The sequence below is a fragment of the Eubalaena glacialis genome, chromosome 10, assembly GCF_028564815.1.
Source record: "Eubalaena glacialis isolate mEubGla1 chromosome 10, mEubGla1.1.hap2.+ XY, whole genome shotgun sequence".
Lineage (NCBI taxonomy): Eukaryota > Metazoa > Chordata > Mammalia > Artiodactyla > Balaenidae > Eubalaena > Eubalaena glacialis.
In genome coordinates this window covers 21,575,395-21,600,484 of record NC_083725.1, presented here as the reverse complement: position 1 = coordinate 21,600,484, position 25,090 = coordinate 21,575,395, and the positions used below count along the sequence as shown (strand labels likewise).

The 25,090-nt window shown below is 33.7% G+C and overlaps 1 protein-coding gene across 1 annotated transcript in view; it reads left to right on the top strand.

Annotated features, from left to right (window-relative positions):
- RDX (radixin) overlaps positions 1 to 11,741 on the top strand; it is a 69,263-nt gene extending 57,522 nt beyond the window's left edge. Inside the window, exons 11-14 of the mRNA XM_061203911.1 lie at positions 1,978 to 2,138; positions 3,597 to 3,689; positions 7,962 to 8,204; positions 9,166 to 11,741. Coding sequence (XP_061059894.1) covers positions 1,978 to 2,138; positions 3,597 to 3,689; positions 7,962 to 8,204; positions 9,166 to 9,330 — 662 coding nt within the window. The 3' untranslated portion in view covers positions 9,331 to 11,741. The remainder of the gene's footprint in view (positions 1 to 1,977; positions 2,139 to 3,596; positions 3,690 to 7,961; positions 8,205 to 9,165) is intronic.
- Positions 11,742 to 25,090: the final 13,349 nt, after the last annotated feature.

The window sequence follows — 25,090 nt, the reverse complement described above, 5'->3', positions numbered from 1 at the left end:
TTGTTTGCCTGTTTAGAAGGAGGATATAGCTGTGAACTTTGTGAGCTTTATTTTATGTATTAGTCAGCCAGATGGAAAGAATGATCATAAAAAAAGTTAGATGGGCTAGCTCTGATGTCCAAGTTTTAGAAGACATATACTAAAATGAATAATCCTAGAATTTAGCTTCAGTAACATCCTTCGTTATATACATTTCATCTTTATAGCCAAATAGTCACATAGAATTTTTGCATTTTATCTAGAGTTTAAAGTCATTTTTCTTCTCAGTCTTCTCAAAACCTCCCAGGTTTTAACTGCAGTTACTTAAATTAGTTCTGACCAAGAACAACAAAATGAAGAACAGTAAGGTGATTTGTACATTACAGTTAGCTTTCAAATCTTTTGACACATAGATTTTCAGTTTTTCCTTTTTTCTAAAGTATACAGAAAGGGAGAGTCATTCTTTGTAGGACATTGCACCCATCTTAATAGATGACATTCACTTGTGTTCTGTCACAAATGTCCTTGCTATTGAACAAAGATTGTCAGAATAATATTTAAAATTAGTACTTTCAAATTGATTTCAAATCTTTTGGCTTTGTGCTAGTAATATTTTCCTTTCTCAACTCATTAGAATAAGAAAGGAGAATTAACTTTATGATCTGTACACTTATAGATTAAAATTCACCTCATTTATCTCCAAATATTACTTACTTGTCTTCATGCTTGAGGAATGGATATGTACTAATAACTCAAAATTTTCAGTAATTCATATAATTCACATCAAAATTCCTGTTTGAGTCAGTAAGTATTGTTTTCAGTCTTAATGTCTTGGGTTTACTTATCTAATACTTAGTTTAGGTAAGTAAAAACTTATTTAAGTTTTAAAGTGTGTTATTTTATAGACTTTTGAAACAGATGGCAGTTTGTTTAGGTCAAAACTTCGGAGAGAGTTTTTTTTTTTTTAATTTTCATTGGTGTATAGTTGATTTACAATGTTGTATTAGTTTCAGGTGTTCAGCAAAGCGAATCAGTTATACATATACATATATCCTCTCTTTTTTTTTAGATTCTTTTCCCATATAGGCCATTACAGAGTATTGAGTAGAGGTCCCTGTGCTATACAGCAGGTTCTTATTAGTTATCTATTTAATATATAGTATTGTGTATGTGTCAGTCCCAATCTCCCAGTTTATCCCTTCTCCCCGCCCCCCCCCCATCCCCTGGTAAACATTGTTTGTTTTCTACATCTGTGACTCTGCTTCTGTTTTGTAAATAAGTTCATTTGTACCTTTTTTTAGATTCCACATATAAGCAATATCATATGATATTTGTCTTTCTCTGTCTGACTTACTTCACTCAGTATGACAAGCTCTAGGTCCATCCCTGTTGCTGCAAATGGCATTATTTTGTTCTCTTTTATGGCTGAGTATATAGGTACCATTGTATATTCCATTGTAGATAGGTATCACATCTTTACCATTCATCTGCCAATGGACACTTGGGTTGCTTCCATGTCCTGGCTGTTGTAAATAGTGCTGCAATGAACACTGGGGTAATGTATCTTTTTGAATTATGGTTTTCTCTGGGTATATCCCCAGGAGTGGGATTGCTGGGTCATATAGTAGTTCTATTTTTAGTTTTTTAAGGAACCTCCATACTGTTCCCCCTAGTGGCTGTACCAACTTACAGTCCCACCAACAGTGTAGGAGGGTTCCCTTTTGGAGAGTATTTTTTAAAAATAAAGGATGTGCTTCTAGCTTTATGACATAACTTGAATTACAGAGAATTTTCATTTCTTTGCATTTTTGAATTGTGTAATAGAGTTTTAAAAGTTATTAGGCTTTTGCCAAGTTAAAAACGAGGTAGTGTTCATTTGCATATGTGCTAATTTTAAGAAACTGTACAGATTAGATTCCTTGCTACTATTTTGACTTCTTTTGATAATGAGAAAATTAGAATTAATCATTGTTTTGGGGGGATACATATATTTGACAGAACTAGAAGAACAGACTCGAAAAGCTCTAGAACTGGACCAGGAACGAAAACGAGCAAAAGAAGAAGCAGAAAGGCTTGAAAAGGAGCGTCGAGCTGCTGAAGAGGCCAAATCTGCTATAGCAAAACAGGCTGCCGACCAGATGAAGAATCAGGAGCAGCTGGTAGGGAACCTGCGTTCTGTTAGGGGAAAGGAAAAATTCAGACAAAAGCATGGACAAAATCGGTCCCGCAATTTCAGAGTATTTATTCTCTGAGCGCAAAGGTGTTGGTTAATTACGTTTTCAAATCTCCTTACTGTGGTATGTGTGCAATCACTGCAAGGAACTTATATCTTTTTATTTGAATGTATTTTAAAGCAGTAAGTAGAATAACAAAGAATTATGAAAACCATAGACTACATGGACCATTTTCTGTATTCAGACAGAGGAATACCCACCATCACAAATGAAATACCGGTGTAAAAATAGACAATTTGGAGGTTGCAGTATTTAGTACAGTAAATAAATGATCAGTATTGTGCAGCCACTACCAAAAGTGTGTTGTAATGTATCCAAAATCAACAGTAAAATTTTGTTTGCTAATGAGTACCAATAAAATAATAAAATAAGTTCAAATAATGGAAACTTAAAAAAAAAAACACCTTTGTAAAATTAAGTATATTATACCTTCTGGAAAGCAAACCAAAGAGACAAGTGTGGAAATAACAAAGTGTGGAAATAAGCCTAAAATGTTTATTTCTTCTTTTAAAAGGAAACCTAAAAATAAAACCATAAAAGATACATGGAGCCTGTTGCTAACAAAAGATTCTGATTTGCTTAGATTTTGTATAAGCCACTGGCATGTTTTGCTTTAGATAAGTTGACAATTACGTATATTCTAAACCCCGTAAGATAACCGTAGGTTAACCATAAGATAGATCATAATTGATTGGGTTTTTTTGTGTATTTAGTGGACTTGCAAATAATGAGGAGTAGGCATGACACCTAGAAAATTTGGGATTTAAATATTGGTTTAGGCATTTCCTTGCTATGTGTCTTTGGGTCTTTCTGCGCCTCAGATCCCTCCCTTTGAAAAAAGGAATAATACCACCTAATAGTATTGTTGGGGAATCAAATGAGATTATTTGACAAAGTGCTGTTTAAATTATAAAGTGTTATGTAAATAGAATTCTTTTTCCTTCTGTAGGCTTTAACAGATACTTTATTGATGAAAGTTAAAAAATAGCTCCTAGGTTCCTGCTATGAAAACAGGAATAACTACGTATATATAGAATAATAAAAATTTTTTCACTTTGTCTCATTAGCTCATTATACCTAGTACAAGTAAGATATTTATGCTCTTAAAGAAATAGTTCCTTTTTTTAAACAGAAGACTATCTAAGAAAAACATATAACACAGTCCATGTGGGAATTCCCTGGCGGTCCAGTGGTTAGGACTCTGAGCTTCCACTGCAGGGGGCACAGGTTCGATCCCTGGTCGCGGAACTAAGATCTTGCAAGCTGCACGGCATGACCAAAAAAAAAAAAAACAGTCCATGTACATTAAAGCTTTTTTGACTTAATATAAATGACTGAAAATATATTACTTTTTAGTATTGGTAATTGTTTTGTTTATTTTAGGCAGCAGAACTTGCCGAATTCACTGCCAAGATTGCGCTTCTAGAAGAAGCCAAGAAAAAAAAGGAGGAGGAAGCTACTGAGTGGCAACACAAAGTAATCATTTGTTCATCACTATAAATTATTGAACATCTATTTTGTACCCAGCCGTATGTGGAATTTATAGAGATAAACATAAGATGCTGTCATGATTTAGAGGGGAAGAGGTACCTCTGTTTGAATGTGTATGTACTGTAGTAAATACTAATCTAGTGATAATAAGCTAAGTACTTTGGGAACACAGAAGAAATGTTTAATTTCTGAGGGAATGAGGTAGGTGTTAGGGAAACCCTTATAAATTTAAGCCGGCTTTTGAATAATACATTCAGTTTGGGGGTAGAAAAGATGGGGACTGAAGAGGTAGTCATTCCAGATCGAGGGAATTGAATGAGCATAGGAAGTATAAAAGCACACGACAGATGTGAGGTCAACTAGTAAGTGAGCAAAACTTAGAGTCTGTTTTCAGAAATTTTGAGAGTTGTGGCTAGAAAGTTAGAGAGGGAATTAAGTTGTGAAAGGCTTTAAATAAATGCCTGCTAAGGCAAGATGCTGGGAAATATCTGTAGACGTTGGGCTCTGAAGATTTCAGAACAGGATTGTAACATGATCAAGCATGGTTTTGTAAAAACAGCTTAGTAATCAGCATGAAAGATGGATTGGGATAGTGGGCAGGATTACTTAAGAGCTAATGACTCACACTAAGGATGTGGCATTGAGAAAAAAGAGGAACAGGAATTATTGAAGGACATTTTGTGGTAGACTCAAAGGGGCATGGCAACCAAATGATTGGATGTACAGTTGAATTAGAAGAATGCAATGAAGATGATACTGAGATTTCTGAGTTCCTAAGTAGATGAAACCACTGTTGTCTGAAATGGCGTAAAAGTGAAAAATTAGGCTTTATTTGGGGTAGGGGATATAAGATAATGAGAATTTAATTCAAACTTTAATGTTAACTCTTAAATGGAACTATAATAATAATTTTTTACACTCAAAGGTATATAGCTCTCTGATTTTTCTACGACAAAATGTACTTATTACAGAAAGCAGTTTTCTTTCCCTCTTAAATTTTCGTTGTAGCACTTCGGATTTCATAGGGAAGTTTTTGGTATTGAGAGTTATGTATATATGTATATATCAATAGAACTCTACAAAAGGAAAAAGACTTAACTTTTTTGTTAACACTACTTTATTAGAATTGTATAGATCCCTTTTAGGGATGATTTATGAACTTCAGGGACACACAAACTTACAAAAATAACATATCACAGAGGCACATCCTGTGAATTGTAGAAATTAGAAAATGCATACAAAAGAAAAATCACATTCTTGCAAACTGGGATCACTATTTTAACACTGTAGTGCATATCCTTCCAGGATCTTTTCCTATTTGCATATGTGTATACATACACATTTATATGTCCAGAGTGAGATCATACTGTACATACTGTTCTATTTTAGTCAGTTTTCATCTCATCTAATATTAGACTATATTCAAAATTTTTTTATTTAGATGTAATTGACATATAACTTATTTTTAGGTGTACAACATGATGATTCAATATTTGTATCTATTGTGAAGCGATCATCACAGTAAGTGTAGTTAACATCCATCACCATATATAGCTACAGAAATTTTTTTCTTGTGATGTAAACTTTTCAGATTTACTTTCTTAGCAACTTTGAAATATAGAATATAGTATTATTAACTGTAGTCTGTATGCTGTACATTATGTCCCCATGACTCATTTATTTTATAGCTGGGAGTTTGTACTTTTTAACTCCCTTCTCCCATTCCTCTTCCATTTATGCCTCTGGTAACCATCAGTCTGTTCTCTGTATCCATAAGTTCAGTTTTTTTGTTTGTTTGTTTGTTTGGTTGGTTTATGTTTAGATTCCATATATAAGCGAGATCATATGGTAATTTGTCTTTCTCTGTCTGACTTATTTCACTTGACATGATACCCTCAAGGTCCATCCACGTTGTTGCAAATGGCAAGATTTCCTGGGACTTCCCTGGTGGTCCAGTGGTTAAGACTTCACCTTCCAATGCAGGAGGTGCAGGTTCAATCCCTGGTTGGGGAGCTAAGGTCCCAGATGCCTTGGGGCCAAAAAACTAAAACATAAAAAAGCAGAAGCAATATTGTAACAAATTCAGTAAAGACTTTAAATATGGTCCACATCAAAAAAAAACTTAAAAAAAAAATTCCTTTTTTATAGCAGAGTAGTATTTCACTATATATTAATATTTATACCGCATTTTTTTTTAATCTGTTCATCTGATGGACACTTAGGGTGCTTCCATATATATCTTGGCTATTGTAAATAATGCTGCAGTGAACGTGGGGGGATGCATATATCTTTTCAAGTTAGTGTTTTTGTTTGATAAATACCCAGAAGTAGAATTGCTGGATTATATGGTAGTTCTATTTTTGAGTTTTTTAAGGAGGAATCTTCATACTGTTTTCCACAGTGGCTGTACCAATTTACATTCCCAGTGAAAGTGAACAGGCGTTCCCTTTTCTCCACATCCTTACCAACACTTGTTATTTTTTGTCTTTTTGATAATAGCCATTCTAACAGGTATGAGGTGTTACTTCATTGTGGTTTTGATTTGCATTTCCTCAATGATTAGTGATGTTGAGCACCTTTCCATGTGCCTGTTGGCCATCTCTATGTTGTCTTTAGAAAAATGTCCGTTCATATCATCTGCTCAGTTTTTAAAAAAGAATTAGGGTTTTTTTTTCCTTCTATTGGGTTGTATGAATTCTTTATATATTTTGGGTATTAACCGCTTATCAGATAATATGATTTCCATATATTTTCTCCCATTCTGTATGTTGCATTTTCATTTTCTGGATATATATATTTTTTGCTTTCAGAAGCCTTTTGGTTTGAAGTAGTCCCACTTGTTTATTTTTGCTTTTGTTGCTTTTGCTTTCGGTGTCAAATCCAAAAATTTATCATCAAGACTTATATCAAGGAGCTTACTGCATGTATTTTCTTCAAAAGTTTTATCGTTTCAGGTCCTACGTTCAAATCTTTGATCCATTTTGAGTTGATTTTTCTGTATGGTGTACAATAGGGGCCCGGTTTCATTCTTTTGCATGTGGCTCTCTAGTTTTCCTAGCACCACTTATTGCAGAGACTGTCCTTTCCCCAACCTATATTCTTGGCTGCTTTGTTGTAAACTAATTAACCGTATATGTGTGGGTTTATTTCTGGGCAGACTATATTCAGAATTGAACCAAAAAGTCTTTTATAGCTAATTTGCCAGGCCAGTGTCCAAAGTAGGACTTTGCATTGCATCTGTTTGCTCTAAGTCTCTTTTAAAGTAGGACAGTTCTTCTTTTTATGATATTGGTTTATTAAAAGGACCCACAGATTGTCCCTCCTCCTGTATTTGTCTAATTCCTTTCTTATGGTGTCATTCAGCTTGTCTTTTTATCATCAATATTTCTTGTAAGCTGGAAGATAAACCGAAAAGTTTGAAGGATTCAAGTTAAAAATTTCTGGCTATGATGCCTCATAGGTGAGACTTTGAGATAATTTATCATCCAAACTAAAACACTTTTGAGAGTGAAAGGGGGTGTTGTTAATAATTAACACCAGGACAACAGTGTAAAGCAGTACTTTTCCAGACAAACCAGCACAATATAATTACTCAAATAATTGGTGATGTTGGATACTTCCTGCTGTATTATATCAGAAGACATTTTATATCTGATTAACCCACCATTAGTTGTTTTAATTGATCATTGGACTAGAGTAATAACAGTCTGTTTCCTCCATTGTCTGGTTATATTTTATCGTTGCTAAAATGTAATCTGTTCGATGTGGAATTCTTTGGCATTATACTTACATCCGTTTTCTCATCAACCATTTGTACAACAATTTTAGCAACAGTTGATAATCCTTGCCAGAATTAATAATTTTATTAGGGTTTTGCACAGTGGTGTCTTTAATTCTGTCATGTACCTGCTGGCATTCTTCTATAGAAGTAAGCTTTTATCAATAGGGCCTGTTTTCATTACCCTGAAATATAGTTTATATTAGAAAGAAAGGATAATAACTTGATTTTTTTTTTCTTTTGATGTGGACCATTTTTAAAGTCTTTATTGAATTTGTTACAATATTGCTTCTGTTTTGGTTTTTTGGCCGCGAGTCATGTGGGATCTAAGCTCCCTGACCAGGGATCGAACCCACATCCCCTGTATTGGAAGGGGAAGTCTTAACCACTGGACCGCCAGGGAAGTCCTAGGATAACTTGATTCTTTTAATTACCAATTTTCAAAGTAAGTTGCTGATAAACTTATTTTTTATGTTCAGGCTTTTGCAGCCCAGGAAGACTTGGAAAAGACCAAAGAAGAGTTAAAGACTGTGATGTCTGCCCCCCCTCCACCTCCACCACCACCAGTCATTCCTCCGACAGAAAATGAACATGATGAACATGATGAGAATAACGCTGAGGCTAGTGCTGAATTATCAAATGACGGGGTAATGAACCATAGAAGTGAGGAGGAACGTGTAACAGAAACGCAGAAAAATGAGCGTGTTAAAAAACAACTCCAGGTATTTAAAATTTGCAGTTGTATGCACATTTAAATATAGTTTGCATTTTCCCCATTTGTTAAGACAAACTTATTAAAAACGTAACATTTGATTTTTGGAAGCCTTTACCTCTAGCTGGCCTTGTGATTGGTTTGTAAGTACTTGGCCTACAGTCACGTTATTTCATTTTTTCTGTTGTATGTCCTTGTTACCAGATGTTTGTTAGCCTTGTGTAATGAGGCCTTAATTAGTAAGCTATTATTTAATTATAACTTGAGCCATGTTAAAAGTAGAACATAAAAATACTGTGTTTAAAAAACAAATAAATTTCGTTTTTAAACAGTATACATTAAAAAGAAATGATAATTTAATGGACTACCTGTATGACATTATATAATCTGAATTTTTTTGTTGAGATTTTGTAATGGCAAAAGGTCAGTTTATTAGATGTACATAATTAGATTAAAATAGTAAATTTTAATATTACACCTATTAGAGAACTTAATAGAATCAGTTCTCTAATTTTTAAATTGGTGAAATCTTTAAATATTAATAAAGAAAAGAAAATGAGGTGATAGTTGTGATAAATGTATTAAGACTTTTGGAGAAAGCTTCTCTCATGGTGTAGAATTTAGAACTTACAGTAACATTCAATAACAGCTATATTGAACCTTCTGTAAGTCATTTCAAGTATTAGGTGAGAAAGTTTAAGGAAATTTAGAATAATACACAAAATCATCATGCAGAGTGTAGAAATGAAAGGCCATGGGTATTCCTCTCTAACCACTACCCCCCACCATTACTAAAAGTACAACAAACGTAAATACTTTAAAGAAAAAGATTTCACAGTGGAAATTTTAATATACTAAAAAGTCAGAGATTTGTTATTATGTATTTTGTGTCTTTAAACCTCTTCCATAGGTTTTTAAAATCTAAAAAAAAAAAGTTAATAATGGTCATACTTTTTATTTTTTAAACATAGGCATTAAGTTCAGAATTAGCCCAAGCCAGAGATGAAACCAAGAAAACACAAAATGATGTTCTTCATGCTGAGAATGTTAAAGCAGGCCGTGATAAGTACAAGACTCTGCGACAGATTCGGCAAGGCAATACAAAGCAACGTATTGATGAGTTTGAAGCAATGTGAGAGCTGTTATTTTGCATACATGTTCTTCATAAGCTGAACCACCAACAGAGAAAAGCAGGCCTTTGCAGATGTGATGGAAGGCATCTCACCTTGCCAAAGCACTTACACCAGTTTGACTGTGGTAGCTAAAAGACATTTAAGGGGAGCTTTTAAACATTAAGACAGTGTGATATCATGCTTGGTTTTCTTTTTCTTTTGGGCCAGGGAATGGAGAACGGTGTTCCGTCACCTCCTTTTTCACATTTTTCATTTTCCATTTTTTTTTTTTTTTCTGTTGAAGATTAACACTAATTACCATATCTGACAAATGTGTATGTATGATTTAAGCACTTTGTACATTTTAAAGGATGGTGGTGACTTAATGAGTGTTTAGGTAGGACACTCTGTTTTTTCTTCTTCCATATTTTACCTGCATGTATTTCCCACATTCTCTCTCATTCATGTTTTCTCAGTGTGTACTTGTCATACCTTGATATGCCCTGTAACCATAGCGCTGCCACTATACAGATCATTGGCAGTGATTAAAATGAGCATAGGTCACACGGTGGACAGTCTTTGATCATTGTGTAGAAGATGGCTGTGAATCATGAAAAGGATTAGAATGTTTAATAGTGTAGTGTACAGCTAGTGGTTAATTTTTTAAATCCCAGCTTAATAACATTATTGGATATTTGTTATTTGCTTACTTAATTACGGTCATCTTTGACAGCTGAATTGATTGGTGTTTCATCTCCTGTCATCATTTGGTTTTCTTTGCCCACTGATCTTACAAAGGTATAGACAGCAGGTAGTAAGTAGTTCCCTAGGAAAGTTTATTGATGAAACACTACTGCAAATAACAGTTGTCTCTGAAAGATTCTTTCATAGATTGATTTAGAAAAACAGATGTTTAATAAAAGAAAAAGCACATTTGTTGGTAATTGATTATCATCATTAATAAAACCCTGGACCTTGCTAGAAGGGCAGCATATGAAAACAGCAGTCCCGAGGAGGGGACAGTAATACTACCTCACTACTATACCTGCGATGACTGGTTGTTCAAACACAGTGAAGTGTGTAAGCTATATGTTTTATAATACATAGTGATACTGTCAATCATGAAGGAATATTTTTGAGATTTCCTTTTCCTTCAGAATATCTTAGAGTGCTAAATTTTAACTGCCTTTTTGATTTGTATTAAAATTGTTAGCGCTCACTGGTATACTGTCTTCTTGGAGGGGTGTTGTATGTCTAAGGAAGTGTGTGTGTGTGTGTGTGTGTGTGTGTGTGTGTGTGTGTGTTTGAGAGAGAGAAAGAGATATTGCCCTTGTAGCATATGACGACGAATGTTTGTACCTTCATTTCTTGATGTAATTATTACATAATCATTTTAGCATATTTGGTTTCTAAATCATTGTGCTTATTTTTTTCAATCTAACTAAAAATACTTAAATTTGGTTAGTTAATTCTATTTTAGAAATTATAATTTTATAGGTTATATTAATTTCAGTTATGTTTTACAAAGAAATCTTTCCAGTTTGAAAGATGTTCAATATTCACAGGTTCTAACATTTTCTTTATTATAAAACATTTAGATTTGGAGATAAGGAAAGCCTTGTTTTCTCTGTGTGGTTCAGCTACTCTCCATTTGGTATTATGCATTCAAATTTACATTTATCTATTAAAATTGCCATTTTGTTAGACATTTTTCATGCACAATAGATTCAAGTTGTGTCTGAAAATATCTCTGTGCTTTTTTGATTTTGCTGACTTTAAAAGGATTAATCTGGGCAGACATTATGAAAAGGAAAGGTTGCATTTAATATATTTTTTGGATTTAGTAGGACAAAAGATAACTGGTTAACCTTGAAGTGACTGTTGTACAGTGGTTGTGCACATGCTTCAAAACACTGTGGAAGAGGACATTTCTCCTTGCAGCACATTAGAGGAATAGATGATAAGCCCTGCTATTCATGGTTTAAAGCATGTGCTCACTCTTCCAAAGCATTAAAGCAATTGCCATAATAGGTGAAAACTTGGATTTTTATTGGATTTTTGTTAATTTGCTTCATTTTGAATTGTGTGCACTACCATTCCTACATCAGTTTGATATCAGTGTTGAAAAATTACCAGTTATATTTGCTGTTTATAATCTATTTGTAGATTAGAATTAAAATGGATTTAATCCATTTTTAAAGCTGTGTGAATTTTTCTAAACAGGAACAACTATTTGCAATATGGGTTTTCATTAAACCAATTATAACTTTTATTATTAGCATTTGAGAAGCACATGTTCATATAGCAATGTAAAAATATATTAATGAGTATTTGGTAAATTCCAACAGGCTTTTACCATTAGCATAATTTTGTGTTGTACAATTAAGTTACATCTATAATTTTGGATAACATTCATTGGTTAACAATAAAGTGACAAAAGCTCATGCCTTCATGCTTCACTGTTGTTATTTAACATGGATTTCTTGTATATTTCCTGAATATTATAATCTCTATTAGATCCATAAATCATTACATCTTAAAAACGAGAAGTGGATAGGAAAAAGTTCAGAATCGTCATACATTTACTCTTTCCCCCAAATTATATATCCCTTTTGGTATGGAAGTAATAGTGATAATTCTCCGGAAAAGTTAAATCATTAAATTAAATCGACTCTCTCCATAATAGAAAATCATTTAAGATTTCTAGTCATTGCTTTTCTTATATAGTGAGTGTTTAGTTTTCCTAAGGAAGAAACAGTTTCATTGTCCTTGATTAATCTCACTATTAAAATGCTAATGTTCCTTAAAGAACTGTATACTAAGTGCTTCTTACTAATTTTTATCATAAAGATTATTCTTCTTAAATAACAAGTGATAAATCTGTTCTAAGCATAGTAAAAGCCAGTTGTCTTCTCAGTTTATAGTAATATTTAACTGTCACTTTATTATTTCTATTCTCAAAGACAGGTGGTGATCTCTTTATTCTGGTCCTGTTAGAAAAGAAAAGGGAATTCTGTAGTATAAGATTTTGCTTTATGTCTAATTAGAGTTCTTTTTTTAAGAACTAGAATTACCACTTAGAAAGTTATCTTACACTGTATTGGAACTCACTCCTGGTTATCATTGGAAAGAGTTCCAATGTTAGTGCTGTGATTAAAAATAAAAAATGCACATCACTTTCTCAGTTCTTATTACCTGTTGATTGGTGATATTTTTAGAATTGAAGATAAAAGATTTTTTAGATCCCACAGTATCCCATTTTATGTATGCATAATGAAAATAGTCTTTTAAAATCTATAACTTAAAACTGAAGTATAGGAATTACTGCCTTTAGCATTAATTTAGTGAACTGATTAGTAAACCCAAGCTTAGATATCTTTAATAAGAATAAGGGGAAACATTTAAATATGGAACTACACTGGTAGACAGTCCTCTCTTCCTTAAGTTTGTTCTAAATGAACAGAACTTTAGCTTTTCTTATTCTGTACTTCATTCTTTTTTTAACTAGGAGATAATCTATTAAATATTCTAGTGTGGTTTATCATGTAGAATGACAATATTCTAGTACATTTCAAAAGCACAGTGATTCAGCAGATATGATAACTTCATAAAATGTCAAGGCAGTATGACTTCTCACATTCTACACTGTTCGCAAGGAAAAATTGGCTCACGATCGTGTTTCATATATTAAAGCTTATCACCTTCCCATCCTTGGCCTTTCCAATTAAATAATCTTAATTCCCATTTTTTCCTAGTGGACCTATTTCTTTTTTTTTTTTAATTTAATTTAATTTTATTTTTTATACAGCAGGTTCTTATTAGTCATCAGTTTTATACACATCAGTGTATACATGTCAATCCCAATCGCCCAATTTATCACACCACCATCCCCACCCCCCCCGCGGTTTTCCCCCCTTGGTGTCCATACGTTTGCTCTCTACATCTGTGTCTCAACTTCTGCCCCGAAAACCGGTTCATCTGTACCATTTTTCTAGGTTCCACATACATACGTTAATATATGATATTTGTTTTTCTCTTTCTAACTTACTTCAGTCTGTATGACAGTCTCTAGATCCACCCACGTCTCAACAAATGACCCAATTTCGTTCCTTTTTATGGCTGAGTAATATTCCATTGTATATACATACCACATCTTCTTTATCCATTCGTCTGTCGATGGGCATTTAGGTTGCTTCCATGACCTGGCTATTGTAAATGGTGCTGCAGTGAACATTGGGGTGCATGTGTCTTTTTGAATTATCGTTTTCTCTGGGTATATGCCCAGTAGTGGGATTCCTGGATCATATGGTAATCCTATTTTTAGTTTTTTAAGGAACATCCATACTGTTCTCCATAGTGGCTGTATCAATTTACATTCCCACCAACAGTGCAAGAGGGTTCCCTTTTCTCCACACCCTCTCCAGCATTTGTTGTTTGTAGATTTTCTGATGGTGCCCATTCTAACTGGTGTGAGATGATACCTCATTGTAGTTTTGATTTGCATTTCTCTAATAATTAGTGATGTTGAGCAGCTTTTCGTGTGCTTCTTGGCCATCTGTATGTCTTCTTTGGAGAAATGTCTATTTAGGTCTTCTGCCCATTTTTGGATTGGGTTGTTTGTTTTTTTAATATTGAGCTGCATGAGCTGTTTATATATTTTGGAGAATAATCCTTTGTCCGTTGATTCGTTTGCAAATATTTTCTCCCATTCTGAGGGTTGTCTTTTCGTCTTGTTTATGGTTTCCTTTGCTGTGCAAGAGCTTTGAAGTTTCATTAGGTCCCATTTGTTTATTTTTCTTTATTTCCATTACTCTAAGAGGTGGATCAAAAAAGATGTTGCTGTGATTTATGTCAAAGAGTGTTCTTCCTGTGTTTTCCTCTAAGAGTTTTATGGTGTCCCGTCTTACATTTAGGTCTCTAATCCATTTTGAGTTTATTTTTGTGTATGGTGTTAGGGAGCGTTCTAATTTCATTCTTTTACATGTAGCTGTCCAGTTTTCCCAGCACCACTTATTGAAGAGACTGTCTTTTCTCCATTGTATATCCTTGCCTCCTTTGTCGTAGACTAGTTGACCATATGTGCGTGGGTTTATCTCTGGGCTTTCTATCTTGTTCCATTGATCTATGTTTCTGTTTTGGTGCCAGTACCATATTGTCTTGATTACTGTAGCTTTGTAGTATAGTCTGAAGTCAAGGAGTCTGATTCCTCCAGCTCCATTTTTTTCCCTCAAGACTGCTTTGGCTATTCAGGGTCTTTTGTGTCTCCATACAAATTTTAAGATTTTTTGTTCTAGTTCCGTAAAAAATGCCATTGGTTTTGATAGGGATTGTATTGAATCTGTGGATTGCTTTGGGTAGTATAGTCATTTTCACAGTGCTGATTCTTCCAATCCAAGAACACGGTATATCTCTCCATCTGTTGGTATTGTCTTTAATTTCTTTCATCAGTGTCTTATGGTTTTCTGCATACAGGTCTTTTGTCTCCCTAGGTAGGTTTATTCCTAGGTATTTTATTCTTTTTGCTGCAATGGTAAATGGGAGTGTTTCCTTAATTTCTCTTTCAGATTTTTCATCATTAGTTTATAGGAATGCAAGAGATTTCTGTGCATTAATTTTGTATCCTGCAACTTTACCAAATTCATTGTTTAGCTCTAGTAGTTTTCTGGTGACATCTTTAGGGTTCTCTATGTATAGTATCATGTCATCTGCAAACAGTGACAGTTTTACTTCTTTTTTTCCAATTTGTATTCCTTTTATTTCTTTTTCTTCTCTGATTGCTGTGGCTAGGACTTCCAAAACTATGTTGAATAATAGTGGTGAGAGTGGACATCCTTGTCGTGTTCCTGATCTTAGAGGAAATGCTTTCAGTTTTTCACCATTGAGAATGATGTTTGCTGTGGGTTTGTCCTATAAGGCCTTTATTATGTTGAGGTAGGTTCCCTTTGTGCCCACTTTGTGGAGAGTTTTTATCATAAATGGGTGTTGAATTTTGTCAAAAGCTTTTTCTGCATCTATTGAGATGATCATATGGTTTTTCGTCTTCAATTTGTTAATATGGTGTAGCACATTGATTGATCTGCGTATATTGAAGAATCCTTTATACCTGGGATAAATCCCACTTGATCATTGTGTATGATCCTTTGAATGTGTTGTTGGATTCTGTTTGCTAGTATTTTGTTGAGGATTTTTGCATCTATATTCATCAGTGATATTGGTCTGTAATTTTCTTTTTTTGTAGTATCGTTGTCTGGTTTTGGTATCAGGGTGATGGTGGCCTCATAGAATGTGTGTTGGGAGTGTTCCTTCCCCTGCAATTTTTTGGAAGAGTTTGAGAAGGATGGGTGTTAGCTCTTGTCTAAATGTTTGATAGAATTCACCTGTGAAGCCATCTGGTCCTGGACTTTTGTTTGTTGGAAGATTTTTAATCACAGTTTCAATTTCATTACTTGTGGTTGGTCTGTTCATATTTTCTATTTCTTCCTGGTTCAGTCTTGGAAGGTTATACCTTTCTAAGAATTTGTCCATTTCTTCCAGGTTGTCCATTTCATTGGCATACAGTTGCTTGTAGTAGTCTCTTAGGATGCTTTGTATTTCTGTGGTGTCTGTTGTAACTTCTCCGTTTTCATTTCTAATTTTATTGATTTGAGTCCTCTCCCTCTTTTTCTTGATGAGTGTGGCTAATGGTTTATCAACTTTATCTTCTCAAAGAACCAGCTTTTAGTTTTACTGATCTTTGCTATTGTTTTCTTTGTTTCTATTTAATTTATTTCTGCTCTGATCTTTATGATTTCTTTCTTTCTGCTAACTTTGGGTTTTGTTTGTTCTTCTTTCTCTTGTTCCTTTAGGTGTAAGGTTAGATTGTTCATTTGCGATTTTTCTTATTTCTTGAGGTAGGCTTGTATAGCTATAAACTTCCCTCTTAGAACTGCTTTTGCTGCATCCCATAGGTTTTGGATCGTCGTGTTTTCATTGTCATTTGTCTCTAGGTATTTTTTGATTTCCTCTTTGATTTCTTCAGTGATCTCTTGGTTATTTAGTAACATATTGTTTAGCCTCCATGTGTTTGTGTTTTTTACGTTTTTTTCCATGTAATTGATTTCTGATCTCATAGCGTTGTGGTCAGAAAAGATGCTTGATATGATTTCAGTTTTCTTAAATTTACTGAGGCTTGATTTGTGACGCAAGATGTGATCTATCTTGGAGAATGTTCCGTGCGCACTTGAGAAGAAAGTGTAATCTGCTGTTTTTGGATGGAATGTCCTATAAATATCAATTAAATCTATCTGGTCTACTGTGTCATTTAAAGCTTCTGTTTCCTTATTTCTTTTCTTTTTGGATGATCTGTCCTTTGGTGTAAGTGAGGTGTTAAAGTCCCCCACTATTATTGTGTTACTGTCGATTTCCTCTTTTATAGCTGTTAGCAGTTACCTTATGTGTTGAGGTGCTCCTGTGTTGGGTCCATATATATTTATAATTGTTATATCTTCTTCTTGGATTGATCCCTTGATCATTATGTAGTGTCCTTCCTTGCCTCTTGTAACATTCTTTATTTTAAAGCCTATTTTATCTGATATGAGTATAGCTACTCCAGCTTTCTTTTGATTTCCATTTGCATGGAATATCTTTTTCCATCCCCTCACTTTCAGTCTGTATGTGCCCCTAGGTCTGAAGTGGGTCTCTTGCAGACAGCATATATATGGGTCTTGTTTTTGTATCCATTCAGTAAGCCTGTGTCTTTTGGTTGGAGCATTTAATCCATTCACGTGTAAGGTAATTATCAATATGTATGTTCCTATGACCATTTTCTTAATTGTTTTGGGTTTGTTTTTGTAGGTCCTTTTCTTCTCCTGTGTTTCCCACTTAGAGAAGTTCCTTTAGCATTTGTTGTATAGCTGGTTTGGTGGTGCTGAATTCTCTTAGCTTTTGCTTCTCTAAAGCTTTTGATTTCTCCATCGAATCTGAATGAGATTCTTGCCGGGTAGAGTAATCTTGATTGTAGGTTCTTCCCTTTCATCACTTTAAGTATATCATGCCACTCCCTTCTGGCTTGTAGAGTTTCTGCTGAGAAATCAGCTGTTAACCTTATGGGAGTTCCCTTGTATGTTATTTGTCGTTTTTTCCCTTGCTGCTTTCAATAATTTTTCTTTGTCTTTAATTTTTGCCAGTTTGATTACTATGTGTCTCGGCATGTTTCTTCTTGGGTTTATCCTGTATGGGACTGCTGCGCTTCCTGGACTTGGGTGGCTATTTCCTTTCCCATGTTAGGGAAGTTTTCGACTATAATCTCTTCAAATATTTTCTCTGGTCCTTTCTCTCTCTCTTCTCCTTCTGGGACCCCTATAATGCGAATGTTGTTGTGTTTAATGTTGTCCCAGAGGTCTCTTAGGTTGTCTTCATTTCTTTTCATTCTTTTTTCTTTATTCTGTTCCACAGCAGTGAATTCCACCATTCTGTCATCCAGGTCACTTATCCATTCTTCTGCCTCAGTTATCCTGCTATTGATTCCTTCTAGTGTAGTTTTCATTTCAGTTATTGTATTGTTCATCTCTGTTTGTTTGTTCTTTAATTCTTCTAGGTCTTTGTTTAACATTTCTTGCATCTTCTCGATCTTTGCCTCCATTTTTTTTCCGAGGTCCTGGATCATCTTCACTATCATTATTTTGAATTCTTTTTCTGGAACGTTGCCTATCTCCACTTCATTTAGTTGTTTTTCTGGGGTTTTATCTTGTTCCTTCATCTGGTACATAGCCCTCTGCCTTTTCATCTTGTCTGTCTTTCTGTGAATATGGTTTTTGTTCCACAGGCTGCAGGATTGTAGTTCTTCTTACTTTTGCTGTCTGCCCTCTTGGACCTATTTCTTAATATCTCCATCTTTAGTGATTTTAAGAGCTGCTGTTTTCCCTCTGGAAAGATGATGACTTCTTGCTTTGTTGCCTCAATATTTCAACCTCTCTTCAACTGTGATAACAAGAGTTTTATGATTTGAGGTTACATATGCTGCTTTAGGAGTTGAAGTATCTATCCATCATTATTCCTCACAAAATTTTAAGGTTATCGATTGTGACTAAAATAATTAATTACCCCATGGCACATCTTTTAAATTCAGGTTTATATTTGGCTCGAGTTCCCTAGCTACTAACGGTTCCAGGTTCTTATTTAATGACCTTCATTTAGCCAATACACTTTTATTAAGTATGTGCTATATTCTAGGATATAGAAGCAAGATTAGAATGACTGTGACCCTTTGTTTTGGACTATCTTAAAATGTGAAACTTCAAATATTTATCTTAGCTCTTGGATCATTTGCAATAATCTGTTACAATACTAGATTTCTTTTAAGATGGCAACACATTTAGTTGATTCATGTTATTTGTATGCCCAGATTCCTCCGTGCTTGTATCTAGTCAGTTGCTTCCATCCTTGTAATTATTACTCTGTTTTAATTGTTCACATATATTTAATGAACATTTTTAAAATTTAGGTTTGCTTTGGTAATTGTGCATGTCATTTAGTTTGCTCCTAAAAGTAGTTTACTGGTTTTAGTTTATCTTTAATAAGTCTATATAGCTAAATGTCCATCTTGGTAACATGGGATCAGAATTTCTGAGATTTATGTAATATTCCTTGGAAAAATTCCTTTTGATAAAATGTGGATTTGTTATATCAAATTCTTCTTGTGCTGTGTTACAATGTATGCCATGATAGCTCTTAACTTTTTGCAACTTAAATTAAAATGTTTTACCTTTTGTTTTACACCTAGAAATGCAAGTATGTCTTAGACTCTTAAGGCAGTACTACCTTCTCCCTCCCTTTCCTTTTGTTTATACTGAAAAGTCTATGTAATTCAGATCTAGCATTTGAGTCTTATATGCCATCATTCCATTTATGTAATTATTTGCTTTTAAATTTTAGCTAATTTGGATAAAATGATACACTATGTCATGAAGGAGACTACTACAACATAAAGAGCAATAGAGGAAAATAAGCAACTGGTAGAGAATAAGAATACACAGCACAGTTTCTCAAGTATGCTTGTTCTGTGATAAATTGCTTAATTTTCATTTTATAGGTCAAATTTTAAACTCTGATCAATATTTAAAGATATCCTAAAAAATAAAGTGCCTAATTTAGAAGTTTTTCTAACTTTATAGAAAGACTCATTTTATACCCAATTGACAAACCAGGCAGTATATAGTAATTAGTAATCTGTATTAAATACTGTGAAGTTCAGTGGAGTTGGGAGATTTCAGTTGAATCTTCATTACTGTATTGTGTTAAAATATATGTAAGATTTACCATTTTAACCATTTTCAGATGTTTAGTGACATTAAGTATATTCACATTACCATTTTAGCCATTTTCAAGTGTTCAGTGACATTAAGTATATTCACATTGTTGTGCAACCATCACTGCTAATCCATCTCCAGAACATTTCATCATCCCAAACAGATTCTCTGTACCCATTAAATACTAACTCCCCATTCCTCCCTCTTCCCACTCTCTGGTGACCACTATCCTAATTTCTGTGCCTTTGAATTTGACAATTCTAGGTACCTCATATAAGTGGACTGACTCCTATATTTGTCCTTTTGTGTCTAACTTATTTCACGTAACAATGTTTTTCAGGTTCAGCCACATTATAGGACGTATCAGAGTTTTTTTTTTCTTTTTTTTTTTAAGGATAAAATAATATTCAGTTGTATGTATATACTGCATTTTCTTATCTATTCATTGGTTAATGGCCATTTGGATTATTTCCACATTTTGACTATTGTGAACAATGCTGCTATTATGTACATTGGTGTACAAGTATCTGTTCGAGTTACTGCTTTCAGTTCTTCAGTATATACCCAGAAATGGAATTGCTGAATCATATGGTAATTCTGTGTTTAATTTTCTGAGGAACTGTCAATACTGTCTTTCTCAGCAACTGCATTATTCCCACCAGCAATGCATAAGGGTGCCAATTTCTCCACATCCTCACCAACAATTTTTATTTTTTGTTTGCTTGTTTGTTTGTTTGTTTTTTGGCTGTGCCACTTGTGGGATCTTAGTTCCCCGACCAGGGGTTGAACCCAGGCCACAGCAGTGGCTGAGTCCTAACCACTGGACCACCAGGGAAGTCCCTTTATTGTTTGTTTTTGATAATAACCATCCAAGTGGGTGAACTGGTGTCTCATTTTGGTTTTGATTTGCATTTCCCTATGATGCATTTCTCTCTGATGTTGAACATCTTTTCATATGCTTATTCACCATTTGTATCTTATTTGCTGAAGTGTATATTCATGTTTTGACCATTTTTAAATTGTTTTTTGTTGAATTGTAGGAGTTCTTTGTATGTTATGGATGTTAGTCCCTTATCAGATACGTGAGTTGCAAACATTCTTCCATTCTGTGAGTTGCCTTTTTCTTCTATTGATAGTATCCTTTGATGCACAAGTTTTTAATTTTGATGAAGCTTAATTTATCTGTTTTTCTTTTGTTGCCTGTGCTTTTAGTCTTGTGGTTTTTAAAGAGACAGAAGAGAGATTATGTACAATGGTCGAAGTCTAGAGAGATGAAAAGTACACTGTCTTGACTACAATAGAAAATGTAATTTCCTGTGTATTGACTGTAGGATGATAAAGCTAGGGTAGGTTGGGTCAGGAATTTATGGAGCCTTTAATTCTCTGCTGAGGTGGTTTAGTTTGATTTGAAGACATCTGGTGCCTTTGGGAATGCAGTTACAAAAGGGAATAATAACTAAACTTTGCTCCAAAGGAAAATTCATGCTGCTATGTAAAGTATACTAGAAAGTGCTATAATGTAATTAGTCTGAAGAAAAGCTGTGGTCATGGGAATGATCTTACTACCTTCTGAGTATTTAAAGGAAATATCTAGATGTATTTTGCTCTCATGTTCGCTATATGTAGTAATGTTTTTCCTTCTGCTTATTTTCCAAATGACCTCTTTTGGGGACAGTTAAGACCTCTGTTTTATCCGTAACCTTTTAAGAATGGGTTCTTTAGCGGCACAAAAAGAGAACTAGAAATTAAAGACACCCAAGAACAAATGGATTTGATTCTGAGTTCTAATTGCGGGTCATTGTACTCCCTTGTGCTCTAGTTTTATAAGCAGTTTCATAGTTCTGAATTAATTGTCTGTTTCAGAGCATTTCTCTGGAATCAGATACAGACATTTAGATTCCAGATTCATTGTTTCACTAAAATGTGATGACCAAATGTTAATATCCATGTACTTTTGAATTATTAATACTTGTTTATAGTTGAAAAACTGTTACTGCAGAGTGTGCTTACAACAGTTCTATCAACATCCTTTTGCTCTCAGATGATTCTAATAACGTAGTGACTGGAAGAAAGTTGAAGGGTTTTTTGAAATAGGTTTTAAGGGGTTAGGGAAAAAAAGTTCTTTCAGATCATTATGAAGGGGTTATATTTATCAAAATACAGCTCAATGAAGATTATCTCAGAATATATACACACAGTTAACTATTCACTGGCTGTGACAGCTTTGAACAAATTACTTTGGAAATTTCTGTAGGTTTTTTAAAGTTGAGAATCATTTGATTATGCTCATCAACTTAACTTTCTTGCTAGATTTGATTCATGTGCTTATGCCCAAATGATATGTTAGGTGTTTTTGTTCCCCTTATTTTTGCTTGTTTTCCTCAGACAATTCTTAATACAATATACTTCTCAATTTTTAGGCCATAAAAATTTTGAATATAGGTATATGGTCTTTCGGTAATCTAAGTTACAGGTGGATGGTTTTCCTCCTCACTAACTTTAAAATATGGTGGTTTATCATTGGTATGTAGATTAAATGTAGAATTTTGCAACTTCTTAATTTGTGTGTTTTAAAAGTACTTTCTATCAAAAGACAAAATCAGTGTATGCAAAAGGAAATCATAATCAAAGATCTGTTTACTTTCTTTTAAATTCTTTAATTAATGTTTGCAAACCTACTGCATGATAGCACATTTTAGTTTCTTAGAACTTTTACATTGATTAAACTATCATTTTTTTCAAGAAATATTAAAATCTTTAAAAAGTAGTTGATTATAAGTATGAAAAATGTTTTTGTTGGTAGGGGCAAAATCAAATCAAATCACTACTATTTAGCAGTTTATATGTATTCTTAAAATACCTTAAGAAAATACCTCCATTTTATAAAAACTAGAGTACCGAACAGTATAAAACCTGAAATTAGAACCCAGAACCTAACCATCTGAATAATTTATAATCTAGTTTAATGTGCTGGGCCACATTACATTTCAGTATAAGCTGATGTTTTAAGAATGTTTATAATGAATTGGGGGTACATAGGCTGTATCAAAGGCTTTGCATCAAAATGTATAGAAAATATATCCATTGGAGAAATAGTTTCATCTTTAGAGGAGATTATTGGCATTAATGTTTTAGGAATATTCTCAAGCATTAGGAAGACTGGAAACCAGTATGTCTTCTAGATTACTGATGTGATGTATACAGGTAGGAAAATGTTCTCCACTACCTTATTTTTGAGCAATTATGCCTTAGTTCTTAGGCATTACAAATTTAAGAGGTTTTCAGTTTAATGATACTATGAAAGGAAAGCTGAATGGGAAATGAGGAGGCATGGATTTTTTTCCATAAAGTAATAAGATTAATACCTACATGCATATGCATTCATAGATGCAGTCCTTCTTCCAGTGATTTACAGAGCAGTTGCTATTTATGCAAAGCACTGGTTGAGTTATGGGAGATAGATGTGACCCTGTGACTGTGTCAAGGAAATTGTAGTTAGGGACTTGGGACGTGGACTCAAATTAAGGTACAGAAAGTAAAAGTAGTAAAAACCAAAAGAAAAATTGAGATAAAATGTTCAGGAGTTAAAATGAGAGGTTATTAGTAGGTGCTAATTAACATACAAAGAAGCATGATATTGACTTGATTAATGAGGTTGGGAAATATTTTCTTCATTTGTAAAATTACAGCTGCTGGGGAGCATCAAAGTTATAAATTAATCACTAGGTAGGCTAGCTAATGTTAACTTGGTTCTCTGCTACTAAGGAATTGCATTTTCTTTAATATCAACGTGTCTGGTTTTCTTATAATAGAATTTATTGAATGTAAGCAACCTTAATAATAATGGTTTATATTAGAATAGCCAGTATTGAAACGTAATTTAATATTAAAGTTTTCTTATAACCCTTTTGTTAATTACTTATTTAACTTGCCACTAAGTTTACCATTTTTTTACTATAAATTATTTTTTTACTTTAAGTAAATATCAGGATACCCATTACCTCAAACAGTACAGGTAGAATTTCCTTCTCAGACACTGGTTAATTGTCTGTGTTGATTTTTGTAAATGCATATAGCAATACTTTGTATCATAGCAAAGCTTCAGAAAACTGGGATATTTAAGGATTGGTTTTTTTCCCCTTTGGTTATTTTCTTTCTTTCTTTCTTTCTTTTTTAAATATTTATTTATTTATTTATTTGGTTGCACTCGGTCTTAGTTGTGGCAGGCGGGCTCCTTAGTTGTGGCTCCATGGCTCCTTAGTTGTGGCTCACCATCTCCTTAGTTGCGGCATGCAGACTCTTAGCTGCAGCATGCATGCGGGATCTAGTTCCCTGACCAAGGATCGAACCTGGGCCCCCTGCATGGGGAGCGTGGAGTCTTATCCAACTGCACCACCAGGGAAGTACCTGGTTATTTTCTTTGGAGATTATTTTAAGCATTAAAATAACTGTTATTGCCAGAGTCCCCCCTTTTTTATTAAAAAAACAACTTTCAGCTATGCATAAAGAAAATTGTTTTTAAAAAACTAGAAATTAGGTATTATAGCTATTTTAAGAAAGGCATATTTTTCATTGGCTTCCAGTATTATCATGTTATGTGTTGAAGTTGCCAAATACTAAAGGTGCTTTAGGTCATATTTAGCTACTTTATGACTGAAGTATAATTTTTTAAAAACTTGGTTAAATCATTAAAATTAAAAAAAATATAAGTGAACATGAAACAAAATTCAATAGATAAAAATAGGGTAACACAAAAAAGTAAGCCTCCTTGCTTTGTCCTCTAGCCCTGCAGCTCTCCCCAAAGGTAACTATTTTTTTCAACTTGTGCCTCCTGGAAATTACCTGTACATGTAGAAGCATGCATATGTTGTATACTTTTTGTTGTTTACATAAGGTATGACATTCTCTATACACGGTGTTGTGCTTCTTGCACTGAATGGTGTATTTTGGAAATCGTTACATATAAGTACAAAAATACCACAGTATTTAATTATGTGGATGCCCCTTAACTTCTGATGAACATTTATATTTTTACTTTGCTTTATATACAATACTGCCATGTATTGTTGTACAAACACTGCTTTTGTTTTATCCTGTTTAAGATATTGTGTTATAGTCCAGTGGATGAGGTAAGTTTACGTAAGATTTAGGTATTCCTAAAATATAGGAAGTTTTTTTTTTAACTTAAATGATGTAGGTGCACTTTTTACATTTTAAAAATTTAAATAGTAGTATGTGCTTATTGAAGCACCTTTATAAGAAAAGTAGGCACTTTTCCTTTTCATAAATAGGATTTCTGTATTTGAGGTTTAAAAGGTGACATAGCTATAATGGCCTTAATGTTTCACTTTTGAGGGCTCAAGTGTAAAAGATCTGCCAGTATATAAAAATTCTCTGACTTTTTCAAATTTTATAATCAGAAAATGCTATTTTTAAAAAAGAAGGAAATCAGTACCTTTCTAAAGGTACTTTGGTAGCTTTTTGGTTTTTAATTTCCT